The 17,087-nt window shown below is 44.1% G+C and overlaps 2 protein-coding genes across 2 annotated transcripts; one reads left to right on the top strand and one right to left on the bottom strand.

Annotated features, from left to right (window-relative positions):
* The first annotated feature begins 6,653 nt into the window (after window positions 1-6,653).
* Window positions 6,654-9,692, top strand: LOC128307381 (acetylcholine receptor subunit beta-like 1). The gene is made up of 5 exons (XM_053045185.1): window positions 6,654-6,978; window positions 7,220-7,356; window positions 7,454-7,608; window positions 7,854-8,895; window positions 8,968-9,692. Exons 1-5 carry the CDS (start codon window positions 6,918-6,920, stop codon window positions 9,130-9,132), a joined length of 1,560 nt encoding a protein of 519 aa, XP_052901145.1. The 5' UTR covers window positions 6,654-6,917; the 3' UTR covers window positions 9,133-9,692.
* A 4,190-nt stretch (window positions 9,693-13,882) lies between these two features.
* LOC128307091 (receptor-binding cancer antigen expressed on SiSo cells) lies at window positions 13,883-15,255 on the bottom strand. The gene is made up of 3 exons (XM_053044814.1): window positions 15,168-15,255; window positions 14,539-15,040; window positions 13,883-14,445 (listed from the first exon to the last, which is right to left on the bottom strand). The coding sequence occupies exons 2-3, from the start codon at window positions 14,950-14,952 to the stop codon at window positions 14,296-14,298; spliced, it is 564 nt and encodes a 187-aa protein (XP_052900774.1). The 5' UTR covers window positions 14,953-15,040; window positions 15,168-15,255; the 3' UTR covers window positions 13,883-14,295.
* Between the last annotated feature and the right edge of the window lie 1,832 nt (window positions 15,256-17,087).

The following is a 17,087-nucleotide window of genomic DNA, read 5'->3' on the forward strand; positions in this document are numbered from 1 at the left end:
AGCATACATTCAGGCGCATAAATATCATCTGGGTGCTGTTTGCTCGTTTGAGCGTCTTTTAAGCAGCTTCTGCTCGCATTTCGGTACTGATTTGGTTCAATGTTTCTCATTTGTGTTTCCCTCCAGTACCAGTATTGTCGATCTGATTGTGTACAGATCCACTAGCACAACAAAAACCACATAATGGCATGCATATGAATATATCTATGTTTAGACAGAACAAAGCAAACAAAAAAAACAAACGCAAGATTTAACACACACACACACACATAAGTTAATAAGCATATAAAGAAATGGAAGCTAGCATTTTGTATACCCACATATTGTAACTCAATGCCCTTCACCCCCTATGTTATGTATACAGTAAAATGTGTATTTACAATCAATTGCTGTATCTCGGTGTACCGGTGCCGGATTTCTATACTATAACGAAGAAAAAAAGAGTAACAAAACCCCCAATGGAAACACCACACTACTATTGCACACACATCAAATACACCTCCCCTCCCCTCCCCCACTTCTCCCCTTTCCCCATCTTCTTTACACTCTTCAAGCTGGACATACATATAACTGAGTTATGTGTTCTGTTTTCCGCTTACGTTCCTTCTTCGTCGTGCAATACAATTGAAAAGAAAACAAAAAAAAACAACAACAATATGGAAGAAAACTGTCAGAAAGTGGAAGCGTGAAACGATTTATGTAGCGAACCAATCAATTCGTGAAACTCGTAAAAAAAACTAAATCAAGAAGTGATCTAGACACAAAGGTATACACAAGAAGACAACCAAGCAGGATCGAGTTGCATCCTTTCCCTCCCCCCCAACAAAACCTCCGTACAACAGAACAAAACCTCCCGTAATGGGACAATCGAAATATACCTAAACAAATTGGAAGATAAAAACAAAACAAAACCGAACTAAAACAAAAATTCTCGTATTCAATTGGAATTGATATTTTTTCTGTGTTCCCATCCCATCGTTAGTGCTTTGCGTTGCCTGCGCGGGGCAGAACGCTAACGCTTGGATTGAACCATGTACCAAGAAAGAAATGTAAAGTGTTGAGAGTATTTTTCGATTGATGCGATAGCCGTGAGTTGATGGTGGGTTGAGCCACAGGCGCCTGTTTCGACACTATATCACAAACACCAATACTAACACACAGACACATACACGAAGACATGCGGTTTTTCGAATTTTTAACAAAATTTGGTCAAACATAGCTATCATATAAACATTTATTTTTTTAACATTCATAAATATGGTGTAACATTGATTTGCAAGCGGTTTTACATCAGGAATCGACATACGCGAAAATTCGAGTCACGCAAATCGTTCCCGAATTAATGCGGTCCACTATAATAGCGTTTCTCGGGTACTGCCTGTATCTAGTGCGCCTAAATGTAGGCCAATTGATAAAAGGAACATAGCGAGAGGTTGTTTCATGGTTGACTTTCAAAAACATATTTTCATCCTGTTTTACACACCACAAATGAAACAAATACACACACCCCCACACAAAGCCACACAGACTAATTTTTTATGTCGCTGCAGTACTCGGCCACACGCTGCTAGCATGTATGCGCATAGTATCGATGCAGGCGCGTAGATGCTGTAAGTTTTCCCAACCACACTTAATCGTTTCCGTCTGTTTGTATATTTGTGTGCTAAGCGTTTACGCGAATCTCTGTATGTGTGGTGTCTGCTAGTGTTTAAACCGAACCCATTACTCAACCCCATAAACAGATAAATTAAAGCAAAACAAACACTACACAGCATTTATAGAAAGACTGGGTTGTTATGAAACGAAAATGAAAAAAAAACTCACACAGACACAAATACATACACACACGCATTACCCATTACCACTTGTATAGATGTGAGACAATGTAACGCAATGATGTAATGATGTGTGCTAAACCGTGAGATGGTATTGCATAAGGTAATAAAAAAACACACCCACACAAATACCAGCAAAACACAATCCTGAACGATAAACAATAATACAAAGACATCCTAGCCAAGGTATATGTATGTTTTATTGCGCAAACTGGTATGCGCCCGTGGGCGAAGAAACGGAGCACGGTGCGGCGGATAAAAATTACTCATTTTGGACCTATTAATGTTATCCCGGTGACGGATGGTGTGCTTAGGCAGGATGAAACATATACAACCTAATGAATGTAGTTTCTTTTAGGGCAAATTTTATATATATAAAACAAAAAAAAAACACTCATAAACGATACATAACGGAATGGGGGCGAATTTTTAACTCAAGCGCGCACACACGCGCGTTCCCCAACGCGTCGATAGTGTGTGCGCGTGTGGTGGTTGGCGTTTTGTGTCCTAAAGGTAGCTAGCATCTCATGTTGGTGGTGTGATCCATTTTGCATCATTAGCAAAACAACTGCAGGTTTTTTTTTTTAAATTGTTTTCCGTGTATAAAAGCAGCTTCAGCAGTGGCACACCATTGACACGTACACACACAGTCAGTATTGAAAAACAAGGAAACGGATACAGGTGGACGACACAACACTAAAACGGTGTACCAGAACGCAGCGCGTGTATGTAATTTAACCAGAAATCCATCTCAAAATAAAAGGGAAACGAATCATAGCCACACAATCACAGTGCAATAAAACATTAATAAATAATCCCCAGAAAGACAGATGTACGCGTTGAACGCTGCTGACCAACACCAGGAGAAAGTGTTTCTTGTTTTCGAGTGTATAAGAGACAAACAAGCACTTCGTAAACAAAAGCAGCATTTCTTTCTGCGTGTTGCATACTTGCAGGCGCTAACGGGGAAAAGCGCCTTAAACTATGCAATTCGATGTAAGAAATCGTATTTTTCCAGCAAACTTTTGGTGCAGCAACATGTTTGATGCTCATCTCGAACAAGAACGGGTTTCGCTGACCAAAGCTAGCAAAACATTAAAAAAAACAGGGCGTTTGTATTTCTTACTGCTAGTGAGAAATGGAAGACGTCATCGTATATAAGCGAACGTTGGTTTTGGGTTTTTTTTTTTATTTTTCGAACCCATTCCACTGAGCAACGCGGATGGTAAGCGGTTTTGACAGATAATGCAACGGAACACCAATACGGTTTTTTTGTGAAAAATATAAACAAAACATGGACGAGTGATAAATTGCAAACAAACTAGAATTAAAGCGTGACAGGCAGAGTCCGTCGACATAGTCGAATCTTTCATGCGTGATGGTACTGTGGGTCGCTGCCCACTTCAACGCAATGATCGTACATGATCTTGCATTCCCATACTTCTATCATCTTTACATTCGTACATCAACCCCTTCACCTAATACATCATACCTTTTGGGCTTTTTTCCCCATTCTCTTCTCCCCCTCATCAGCCTCTGGCTCTCGAAAGCAGGCGAGCAAAAAGAAAGCCAAAAGAGCAAACAAACCTATCGAGCCATCGAGTCTAGCTAGTAGTAGATCTGTTTTCAAAAACCATAATTATAGCAACAGCAGATACTATCTTAATATATAAGAGCAGAACAGATAGCAAACCATTGATTGAGTTGAGTAGCGAGGCAGCAACTAACACCGGATAGGCGTGCGCGATCTATGCGGCGTGATTATTTGCCGCCAAAGTGCTAATCTTCAATGTAGACTCTGAACATTTGTACGTCAGTGTCGTGTTGTATGTGGAATTTGTGTCGTTACTGCTTTATCCGGCGCCCGTTTACCCTTACTGGATTGAATGTGCTGCCAAGGGATCGTGTAGCCATTCCATTTCCGTTCGAGCAACTACTCGTACTAATGTGAATATTTGTCCTTTCATTTTCAAATAGATGTCTTTTGTGGTTTTTCTTTTGTTTTGCCTTCTCCCTTCCGCCTTCTTAGTCTCCCTCCACCCTGGCATGGTCTAGACAAATTCAACTAGTTGGAATTAACCATGCAAAGAACCGGGATGGAATGGAAGGCAAACAAAAGCGAGAAGGTGGAGGGGCGTGGGATATTATTACTATAATAATCGTGCAACAGACAATTAACTAACTGCAAATCTATGGAAACAGAAAGCAAAACAAAAAGCGAAACTATGCAACAGCAAACCAAAAACAAACAAAAAATAACACACAAAACGAAGAAAGCGTAAGCAAACCCAATATCAGTATTCAGCGGCAAGAAAATCATTTCAATCAATACATAGCGATTGAGCGCAGCGGAAAGGAAAGTACACGGCATGAAGAAATAAAAAAACGGAACTAATGCGGTTAATTAAATATATTACCAACATAAACAAAACCAAAACCAACACGCATACATTATAACAACAACAAAAAACAAAGACAAAATAATATGTTACTACTTCTGGCGAAAACCAAAACAAAACAAGTAAAAAAAACAAACCAAAACGATTCGGTAATAAATCAGAAAACGAAAGCACCGCGCGATGTTTATTTGCGAGAGGGTCAGATGACTTTTTCCACGCTGGGGGTGTGTGAAAACGAGTTGAGAAATGTGAGCAGTAGGTGCTTATTGCATCCATTAATCGCCTGCAGGTATGCAACACCAATGACATAATGGCTTCTACGTATATGTGCAAGTGATGCGGTGATTCACCTATTTCAATGCGTTCTTATTGCAGTAAGTAATGTCAATAAACTAGCTGTTAAAATGTTAAAAAAAAGTCTAGGCTATTTATTACATCGAATAAATTTTATTTGACTGCGTCAATTTGTAAAGCGCGCCCGCAAGTATGCAATTCGCATCGAGGAAGTCAAGCGTAAGGCGTTAGCAAGCGTTACTTGGGCCTACATTTATGCAGTAGCGAGTGCATTATTTGTATTCCAATATCTTTTTAATTGACGATTGCTCTAAACGACTGATTCTGGTGCCTGAAGCTTCGTTTACCGATTACCCCAGATAATTGTTCAACCGGACGTATGTCTCAGTTGGCAAGTGCAGTTTAAACCCCTTCTAGTTACAGCTGCAGCTTTAAGAGCTGCAATACAATTTACCCAAAGTGGACGAATTATCGAGCGCTAATCGATGGCACTGCTGCGGACTAAAAGAGCACTTTGTCATAGCATCAAACGGTGATCGAATGTGAAATTAGTGTCGGAAAGAAATGACATGAAAGATGGCCATTTTACAATAGTGTATTGAACACGTCGGATGGGAGAAGCTATTGGGAATGGTATTCCTCACTCTCTTGGCTCCGGTATCTAGATTACAGACACGGGATGCTGCGCGAAAGCCACTCTGGCACAAAACATGATCTGAGATAAGGCTAAACATCCCCCCCTGGTGTTCGGGTTTCAGAGCAGGACGGTGCCAAAAATGAATGAGAAAGGCTGAAATCGTGCAGTGAGCGGTGAGAGAATGCTATCAGGTGCGCATGTCCGAAATTCGCGAGAGAGAGAGAGCCTTGAAACTGGACGTACGCATCCTGATTTTTTTAAGTATTATCCTTTTGGCAGAAAACGTTTTATGTTGCTCGCTCTCCGCTCTCCGGTTCCGGACATGCGCCCAGCTGGTCGGGTGCGCGCCCTCTTATCGGTGGGCAACCGAAGCCCTCCATTGCGAAGGCTCGAAAGGCGGCATCGATCTACCACGGTACGGTCAGCAGTCAGCAGCTTGCGTTGTTATCAGCAACAGCGGCAGCAGCTCTGCCGTACGGAACACTAGCCTTGCCCCATCATCACCTAGTGGACGGCGACACGCAACCACCAGCGGTAAGTAGCGGTAGTGCATTCCACGTAACCCATCCTCCATTGGAACACCCTGTACCAACGGAATACCGCCCGTTTGCCTGCTGCTCAGCTCTCACGCTCACCACGTAGCTCAGCCCAATATCCTGCTACTCCACTGTCATCTCACGTGTACACATCCTCTACATCCTTCCCTCGCCTTTCCCTAAATTCACCACACACATACTACTATATGTTGTGTGCACAGTGGCACAAAAAAGGGAAATTGGGTAAGAAAATCGATAAATCATGTCCGCCGCAGTTACGCCTTTTTGCTGAAGAGTTGTACCTTAATACTTTTTTTCTATTTCTTACAACCACCCCCCCCCCTCCCCCTCACCTTAAAAACCACAACAATTCTAGGACGACAGCAGCAGTAGAAGGACACAACTGCACACACCCACAATCACCCGCTATCGGTAGTGCCAGTGAGTGTCAGTGGCGTGAGGCTTGCGGAGGCGTAGGTGTCGTAGTGTCACGGATTCGTCCTCAGATAAAGGAGTGCCCGATCGTGTGACGGTGAAACGCATCCGTTACGAAAGTTTGTTAACCGTTGGGTGTGTGTGTGTGTGTGTGCGTGTGAGAGTGTGTGGTTGCACCTGTTCTACCATGTCCAGCTAACTGTGCAAAACCACGACGCGCTTAGGTGCCTTTCCCTCCACCGTGTCCAGTAGCGTCAGGAAGACGATTCTTTCTTTCTTTTTTTCCCCCCGTTGCCTATTTTTGGGTGTGTTGGCTTTTGGCAAGGCTTTCCCTCCGTACCATCCCGTGCGCCCTCCTTTCTCTCTCTCTCTTTCTCTCTCTCAAACACACACGCACACGCCCGCGTGCTAGTGTACGTACCTGGTTTCGGTTCGGTAATGTGGTACGGCGATCCTGCCGCTCGGTAAAGTCGCGATATAATAGTGTCGTCGTGCCGTCGTCAACCGTACCCATCACTCAAACACCACCAGACCTGGTTGGCGAACCAACCCCATTCAGGCGACGCAGTGCAAAACACACAGTGCGATAGCACCAGTGCCCACAGTAGAGCGGAGCGCCTGCCTTTCCTGTATTGCCCCGCAACAGACAAAGGAGTCCCGGTTGGTGGTGCGGCAGGACGGCAGGGCTGGGTACGACGGACCGCGTGCAGAGGCGTTGGCCCTCGTGACGTAGCGTGCTCGGAATTCGGAAACAAACGGGTATTGGGTGGTGGTTGCCGCGATGCGTCCGAGGTTGGTGATCTTGTCGGTGCTGTTGGCACTGCAGCAGTACCTCGGAACTGGTAAGTAGTGCAGGCCTCCATCTGCGATTTATGTGCGGAGCACTAGGTGAGGTGCTCCAAAACCTGCCACACAAAACAACAATGACTTGCAACTGGATGTACACGTCAGTGCAGATGTTCCTTCGATACCTCCACCTCCTTGTGTGTTATGTCGCTCTTTGTTGTATAAGGGCTTCTCAATAGAAGTTTGTCAAGCGGATTAATAATGTTTCATTCTCCACACCCACACGCACACACACAGGTTCATGTTCGGAGGATGAGGAACGGTTGGTTCGAGACCTGTTCCGTGGTTACAACAAGCTCATTCGTCCGGTACAAAATATGACACAAAAGGTGGATGTACGGTTCGGGCTCGCTTTCGTGCAACTTATCAACGTGGTACGTACCTACACCCTCATCACGCATGGGAATTTCTAATATTCTGGCACAACAATAACCTTCTCCATCTACAAACACAACTCCTTTCCGTACGCAGAACGAGAAGAATCAAATTATGAAGTCGAACGTCTGGTTGCGGTTGGTGTGGAGTGACTACCAGCTACAGTGGGACGAAGCTGATTACGGTGGTATCGGTGTACTGCGGTTACCTCCGGACAAAGTGTGGAAACCAGATATCGTGCTGTTCAATAAGTAGGGGCTGATTCAGAATCACATCTATCCTATCACATTCATTCCGCTGGGCTGTGTCCAAGTGTTCCAATGCCTTGCCTGAAAGTATGCAAGTTCACAATGTATTGCACACTTGCAGGGGCGTATACGTAAGACACCTGTTTACAGCCGGACGGAATCAACCTCGAAAGAAGCTGGATCTGTTTAGGCAATACTAACTTCCAACAACTTGCTCTTTTCTTCACTCATCTCCGATCCACCGACAGTGCCGACGGTAACTACGAGGTGCGCTACAAATCAAACGTACTAATCTACCCGAACGGTGAGGTGCTATGGGTACCGCCCGCCATCTATCAAAGCTCGTGCACTATCGACGTCACCTACTTCCCGTTCGATCAGCAAACCTGCATCATGAAGTTCGGCTCGTGGACGTTCAACGGTGATCAGGTGTCGCTCGCCCTGTACAACAACAAAAACTTCGTCGATCTGTCCGACTACTGGAAGTCGGGCACGTGGGACATCATCGAAGTGCCCGCCTACCTCAACGTGTACGAGGGCAACCCGACGGAGACGGACATCACGTTCTACATCATCATCCGGCGCAAGACACTCTTCTACACGGTCAACTTGATCCTGCCGACGGTGCTGATTTCGTTCCTTTGCGTGCTCGTCTTCTATCTACCGGCGGAAGCCGGCGAGAAGGTAACGCTCGGCATCAGTATTCTCCTGTCACTGGTTGTGTTTCTGTTGCTGGTGTCGAAGATTTTACCACCGACCTCGCTGGTGCTGCCACTGATCGCCAAGTATCTGCTGTTCACCTTCATCATGAACACGGTCTCGATCCTGGTGACGGTGATCATCATCAACTGGAACTTCCGTGGGCCGCGCACGCACCGCATGCCGATGTGGATCCGGTCCGTCTTTCTCCATTATCTGCCCGCGATGCTGCTGATGAAGCGTCCGCGCAAGACACGCCTCCGCTGGATGATGGAGATGCCGGGTATGAGTGTGCCGCCGCAACCCCACACCCATCCGTCGTACGGTTCACCGGCCGAGATACCGAAGCACATCAGTGCGCTCGGTGCGAAACAGTCGAAGATGGAGGTGATGGAGCTGTCCGATCTGCACCATCCCAACTGCAAGATGAACCGGAAGCTCAACAGTGGCGATCTCGGCATCGGTGCGGACAGCTGCCGCCGGGAGAGCGAAAGCTCCGACTCGATACTGCTCTCACCGGAGGCGAGCAAGGCAACGGAGGCGGTCGAGTTTATTGCAGAGCATCTGCGCAACGAAGATCTCTACATACAGGTGAGTGTCTCCTGATGTTCTACCCTTACGTATATCATTGCAACTAATCGGGTCGCCGCATTCTCTCGCCAGACACGGGAGGACTGGAAGTACGTCGCGATGGTGATCGATCGGTTGCAGCTGTACATTTTCTTCATCGTCACCACAGCTGGCACGGTTGGCATACTGATGGATGCACCGCACATCTTCGAGTACGTCGATCAGGACCGCATCATCGAAATCTACCGTGGCAAGTAAACCGCCAGGGACAGGTACACAAGCACACGCGCACCATCCAGCACAGTGTCGCGAAAAAGATGAGTAACCCTAATCCCGTATCTGCACATGCGGGGTACTACGGTGCACAAACCGACACAATCGGACACTTCTGCTAGCAGGTCCGCACCCGCATAGCGGATGTGTAGTGCCTGATAAGTAAGTAAGTATGTATGGTTTTGTACACCCGGTATCATATGGAGGACGTGTTAAATGTTCCTGACAACACACTCGATTAGCATTCCTCGCAAAGTAAGCAGCAAAAAAAACACACCTAAATCTCCCCTCATTTTGGCACATTGAGGAGTCGCATCTCCGCGCACTAAGCATCTTCAAACATTTTGACGCGGACAGCCACAGTCTGCCAGAACCGTAATGCATTCCTTCAGGTTCAGAAAAATAGTTGCCTACACATTTGCTAACACAACAACCGCAAGCGAGATCATATTGGGGCTCCAACGATGAGCCTCAATATAGGTAGAAACGTATCGGTTTTGTTTTTGCAATAAAAAGAAACTACTAGCGTGGCGTCGCCGCCTCTGCCTAAACGTTGCTTACAGTCGAATTTAAGCAATCCGTAGGGTTTTCGAACGCTAGGAACACGACAAACCCCGGCAGAACAAAAAAAAACAACAACAAGCAAGTAAAACAGAATAACAGCAACAAAAAACCACAAAGGTCGATACTTATACACAATCCCAACAAGCAGCAGATGCGTCACATCCACTGCAGGACTTAAAACACCCGTATAAGTATTTAGTAGGACGCGATACGCACACTACCCACGCATTAACACGGTGTCCTATCGTACAATGGTTAGGCGGGTGGTCTGAGAGGTACTTGCGCCTGGTAAACCGACGTAACGCTTCTCTCTGCACCTCAACGTAACGTAGGTAACTGTTTGGAAGTTAACTAATGAAAGAGAGAGAGAACGTGCGTGAGAGAGTTCAGGTGCGCACATGGCGCCCAGTTAGCCAAAAACGCCAAATAGCACAACAGAACAAGTGAAAGCAGATGGATCCATCGTACGTACGGGAGTGTGAGTAGCAATTTGCCAAATAAAAAAGAATGGGTCGTTGACTGTTAATTTTTTATATCGAATAATCTTTAAGTAGCTCAATATTAATTATTCGTTAACGTATGATCCACGGCGGAAAGTTGCATGGGGAATATAGCAAATAGCAAAAACAAAAATTATATATATAAATATATTATATCACTAATCACAGGTTGGAAAGATTCAGTGAAGGTGCGCAAATAGAGAAAGCAAAACAGACAGAGAGAGAAATAGAAAATAGAGAAAGAAGCTAGGATGTTATAAGGACAAATCTATACCAAAAGGCAATACATGTGGATTTTTGTTTAGCATCAAGCCCGACTCCCCGTTCACAAGATGGTGGAGCAGTAAGCAAAAAACCAAAACATGGAAAAAAAAACGAGTAAATGCTAGTCAACTGCAATTTCTACAAAACAAACAAGAAAAAAGCAAAACGTCGTATTAAAACAAATAAGTTGGATAATAATAACAACAGAAAAACAAACAAAACAAGCAAAAGACTATTTAGTATGTGTATGTATGTGTGTGTGTATGTCGTTTCCCAGCGCGTGGGACGGCAAAGCGTCAGGTGCGTCAAACAGTTATGCATACGGCATAACCAGAAAATAAGCTCGAGCTTTGTTTACGATGTTGATAATTAGCAAAGAGATTACTGAGTTTTCTATTTCATCTTTTTTCTGTTTGTTGTGTATTTATCACTGTTGTTCAAATTAGCAAATGAAAGTGGGGGAAACGAACAAACACTATCCTATCGGTTGAACTATTAAACTATAAGCAATTGTATCTAATGAAACAAAAGCAACAATGAGAAGCACGAACACAATTTGTGAGTTAACTGCCCTGTGTGTATCGCAAAGCAACATCCTTGTCTCTTCTCACCATCGTTCCCTCTCCTTCCTCCCTATTCTTCCCTGTCCTTCCACAAAATCCTCCATCCAAAGCGGTAGGGAAATGTGCGAAAACCAGGCATAACAAAGAGTATTTTATTATCGTCTATACATCCCCTAGCATTTTCAAACTAACGTTTATGTGCGAAACAAAGCAAAAACCATAACATTATCGTAAAGCAAATAAGAAATTGAAGACCCAGAACAGATAGATTTAATAAAACACAGCAGAAAAAAAAAACAACACACGCGCGCAACCAAACACAGCCACACAATCGCAAGGAAAGGTTCAAGCAAACTTACACTCGTACGCGTATTACGTATACATCAACCAAAAAACCCTTATACGAAACAGCAAATTATAATATTAACATAGGAATACTATAATAGCAAATGCATTACGTCGTAACCGCAAAATAGTGGAATGGAAGAGAGTTAACCAGCGGGAAAGAAAGAGAGAAAAGTAAGATTAGGGGCCGAGACAGTACCAGTTCTGCGGAACAAATCCTAGGGTAATACTACATGAATGTTTTCTATGACCTAAGTAAAACCGAAAGTCCTCTCCTCCTCTACCACACCACACCCTTTTCCTCCTTCCCTAGGTATTGCCACGCACATCATCACAAAACAAATCATTACCACAGCATACAAGTCGTACTACTTTTTGATCGGCGCAACAATGTGTTTGCGAAATTTGAGAGACACAGAGAGATGACGAACACATGACGAAACAAAACAAAATCCGCACTTAATACCATAACATTGCAGCCACAAATAAAAAAAATCAAAGAAAAACCGTGATATACAATTCACAATAATTTAGTAAATAATAATAAAGCAAACACACAAGCGACCGTGAGCTATGTGTAAAACTATGTTAAAACGTATAAGAAGTAATTAACAAACCAAAACACACACTTTAAAGGGCGAAAAGGAGAACACTGAAGTGGATAAAAAGAAACAAAACACAAAGAAACAGCAAACAAACAACAGGTAAAATGGAAGAGAGAAAAATAAAACGACAGGAAAAGACGAAAAAACAAACGAAGCAAGGTGAAGCGACAACGATAGCTAGTACTAGTTAACTCCACAGTAAAAAAATCGTAAAATTGAACAACTTGAGATTTGACATCCCTGTCATCGGCACTACTCTTCACAAAAGTCACACTACACGCAAAATGATTACGTCTTCTTTAGCGAGTTTCTACTCGGTTTTGTATTCAGAAGCAGTGCAGAGAAGCAGGTGTTTTTGAGCGTTTTCTTTGTAGAAAATCGACCCAATCGACATGACGCGGTGTCCTAACGTATTAATTGTTAGGCGTGAGGTCTGAGAGGTACTTGCGCCTGGTAATCCGACCTCAACGTAACGTGGGTAACAGTTTTGAAGTTAACTAGATGGAGAGGGAGAGAGAGAGAGATAACAAAACTAGGAAAGTGAGATAGAAAGAGGGCGATTGTTAGGGTGTGCAAACCATTTGTCTACTAATGTACTTCCAGCGACTTGTTCCGTAACAATACAAGATGGCGACTCCATAATGGCTCTCTTCCAACAACCAAAAATCCAAAAAGGACATACAAAAACAATGAAGAACATGCACTTAATCCACATTGCAGGCCTGCCAACAACACACACAAAAACATAAACACAAACCCCCCCCCCCCCCCACACACACACGAACGATGAGCGAGGGATAACATAAAAGCATAGTCATTAACCAGGTACGTAAAAGAATTAACACAGTTTACCGAGTGGAATAATGGCATGAGATATGAATTGATCAATCGCCCTAAATCGATCTGAACATGTGTGCGCGATAGCGTGTGTGTGTGTGTGTGTGTGGGTGTGTATGTCAGCAAGCGATACAAACAAACGAAACCGCACCTGCAGCGAGGCACGTTACCGGTATGCGTGTGTCTGTGGTGTGTGCGTGCGTGTAGGTTGCTGATTCAATTAACGAACATTACGAGTAATATATTGTATTGGATACACATTTTTAATGAAACATTGCAAAAAATAGTGGATAATTTTAACAAAAAAAAAAAATGGCTTTTACTTCTTGCTCGTCTTCCATTTTGCTTTGATTATTGCATTTCAAATTTACATTTAATAGTCCTTTTTTGGGGTTTTTTTACGAACTCCAAACCATGAAGCTTGTGGAGGGATATCTAAATGCCTACACAGGAGGAGTCATTATTTGGATCAGTATATCTAGGCAGCAATTTCCTTAAGGACTGACCGTTCGTTCACCTGCGCTAGGATATTGGCCGTACATCGTTCTTCCTGCAGTCTAATGAATACTTCTCTACTCATAACACCTGTCACGGCTATATGGAACATATATAGTGCCGATTCTCATATACCCCACTTTCATATGGACTTTGTCCAAAACTAACGATAGAGGACTTAGCCTCATTCGAGATGAGGATGTTCAGAAGGATTTTATGCCTCGTATATGTTGAAGGACAATGGAGGAATCGCTACAATGACGAGCTGTACGATAGACTCATTATCGTACAGCGCATTACACTCTGGTCAGATTCCGAAGGTCATCTTATTTGAATGGCACAGGACGACCCAGCCCGCAAAGTCCTTTAAAGTCGTCCACTTGGTCAGAGGAGGTATCGTATGTCCCAATTGAACTGTTGTTGCCATGTACTGGCGATGATGCGTTCTCCAGAAAGGCCGGACTCTTACATTGTCTTAATACGTCCTCCTGGAGGACTCCTGCAGTAGGCCAACACCGCAAAGCGCCAAATATGTAGGTAAGTTCTTCAACCGCATTCACCACAGAGAGAAAGCAGACTCCCGAAAGACTTCAAATAAAACAATTTATTTGGTCTTGTACATCTCTTAAGCATCTCCTGACGGATTTCACACTCGAAATCTAGTAGCGAAGTAATACTCTGGCACGAGCACGCGAGATTGACTACTGTTACACTATTCTCGCCAATCGCAAATAGCATTTTTGCTTTTCTTGTTTTGTTTTTCCATTTTGCTTACATTAAAAAAAAACACAGTTCATCTCAACCGACTAAAAATACGATAAACGGAAAATACGTTCCCTGCAGCATCCCGGCAGCAGTAGATAGGTGTAGAAATGTTGTAGGGGGTGTTTGCCATTGTTTTGTTTTGAAAGGTATATACGTTTTCCTTTTGCGTTTCTGTACAGTCACAAAGCGGTCGCTCGCCTACACGCACGATCATGCGTAAGATGTTTCGAGCTGGTGCCGGTTCTGGTGTCGCTGGGCCCGCAACTCTTTGCGCGTTTCCCGTATCAACTGTTTCGTGGTGGTTTCGTCCGCATCATCCCACCCATTCCTATCACCTTCGTTCCAGTCTTCTAATTCGTTCTGTGGTGTGTGCGTGTATGAGAAGGGAAGAAATTTTGACTTTAGCGAAACGCATCCGGCGCAGTGAACTCTCGTTCACCCGAAAACACTCACCACAACGGGAATGTCAATTTTCGCCACCAAACGGCTAAAATCGCTCGGTTCGGTTTCGGTAGCGATGCAGATTTTCGGCTGCGATGAGATCTGTGGCGCCATATCCTGAAAATAGTCCATCTCTGGCTGCGGTTCGGTCGGGGACGGTGGTTGGGCAAGCGTTTCCCGGTACCGCTCTATGTGCTCCTCGACCGTTTTGGGCGAATCGTCCCACGAGTTCCAATCCTTCTCCGGCACATTCTTACCGTGGCGGCCGGCATTCGGGTACCGATCGACGCTGACCGTGCTCAGCACCTCACATTCGCCAGCGGACAGTTTCCGGCGGCGCGAGAAGCAACACATCGCCCGCTTCAGCACACCCACGATTGCTAGCAGTAGTTGCCGGATCCTGTTCATCACTAGCTCTGTGATCATTCTAGCACGAGATGTTCCAAAACAAAACTAAACTAAAAACACCTCCAAACACCGGGACGGGGCAGTAGTCGGCTGAGCGAAGTGACACCTACAAAGGTGGCAAAGAGTTACACGGTTTAGCTATGCGTGCGTATAACGATCAACAAGCAATGTATCTCCATCCGAAAATGGTAATCAGAAGCCCACATTTACCACTTGTAAACAGGCATACTTACAAGGGGGGGTAAAAATAACTTTTAAAACCCTTTTTTCATCTTCCTTCCCTGCACTGGTTCTGGGGTTGGCAAAATGGTAATGTTTACGTACCGAACTGACCCGCTGCTGACAGCTCGACCTGTCATATTCGTGCACATTTTCGTGTTTTTCTTCTTTTTGTTGCGCATTTCCCGGCAGCTAAAAGATGTTGGTAAAGTTTTTATACGAATCGTACCGGGTTTTCTTTCTGATTTGGTGGAAAATGCAAAGAAAAATATATTGTTTTTGAAAGAGTTTTTATTATTTTCAAGAAATAAATGCTTAACATTTATTAGAGAGTTAAAATAACCAAATTTGGCCGATCTTTTCACCGAGTAAATTATTTCTACTTTCTTTTTATCACCAAAACCACCAATATTAATGAATTTCTAGAACACCTGCGATGCTAAAAAGACAATTTTATAAAGAATGAAGAAGAGATAAAAAGAAAAAAAGGATTATTGGCACCCCGGAAAGCACACAAATAATGTCAACATACAATAATAATCAATAAAAAGTTAAACAAAACCGCTCAGGATACTCCTTTTTTATTGATTTCTATCGGAGAATACATCCCCAAGCCTCCCCAAGCGAAATTTCCGCTTATAAAACAACCAACGGTCACTTTGAAATCTGCTTCGACCGTTTGACAACTGGTGACAAGCGCGTGTGACATTTGGAGATTGCAAATAGCGAGCTGATCCGTATCCAGAAAGCAGTTTTTGTAGGAGGTTCCACTCACGTCACACTGCTGGTTCCGGTATCTCGCTCAGATAAATGCCGCTTTTTGCATGTGACTGTGTTTTTTTTCTTTCCCCCGTATTCCAACCAGGAGCGAAGCGATTCCTTTCTCTCCTCGCCTTAGCTGTGTGTGTTCATCGGCGCGGAACAAATCGCACTCAGGGCGTGGAATAAATAACAACACGCAGAAAACTCGTGTCGTGGAACTTCGTGGAACAACGACAATGTTTTGAGTTTGCGGCCCCGAGTTTGCTGCGTGTAGATGAAAACCGCACCAAGTTCGCTCGAATAAGTTTCAGTATCGAACGGGGGCGCAGGAAACCCAGGAGCGTTCAACGAAGCAACCGAACCGCACACGATTCACCGGGCAACCGGTTTTTGGTACAAGATATCCCATACGGGGCAGGGTATTTAAACTCACCGTTTGTTCAGCTGCATCTAAAACCACCAAATAACAATGGGCACCATTTTCCCACTTTTCGCAGAAAATTCAACACATAAAGACGGGAAATATTTTTATTCTAGAAACGTAACCATTTATTCTGTCAAAATATGTTTCATCTCATTTTACATAAAGGTTGCCATAAAACTGGCACACAGGTTATCGGTCGTCTCCAGCGCTAACGGCAAGTTTAAAACGCAACAAACGACAAGCACCGTGAGGGAATATATAAAATTAGATGCCTAGCTGTAAATTATTTTTTTTCGACAGGCGCACATGTGGCAGGGAAGCAGCCTCAAAAACGGCCGGTGTGTATCCGATGTGTGCGCGCGAAAACGCAAAACCCCGTGGCGAAAGTTGTGTTCATCGGACGCGACATCCATCGTTTACACCATGCGATGCAACCGGTTTGCCGGTGGGTTAGAAAACAGGTCGCATTGGAGCTTTTCTGACGGCGCTGGAGACATGATTCCATTGCAACTTCCATTAAGAAAATATTAAATCATATAAAAATCTTGAACCATGTTCTCCTTGAGAACATGAATTTGAAGTTTCAACAGCACATTATATTCGCAGTGTGATGGTGTATACGTTTATACCATTTCTTTATTCCAGCACCGTGAGCGTCATTGGCAGCCACTTTTAAGCGGTGGTTTACAACCGCCATCATACAGCGAAACGCAACGAGACGGACAAGTTTCTTTAAGACGCATCTGTG

Source organism: Anopheles moucheti, chromosome X (genome assembly GCF_943734755.1).
Source record: "Anopheles moucheti chromosome X, idAnoMoucSN_F20_07, whole genome shotgun sequence".
NCBI classification, from domain to species: Eukaryota; Metazoa; Arthropoda; class Insecta; order Diptera; family Culicidae; genus Anopheles; species Anopheles moucheti.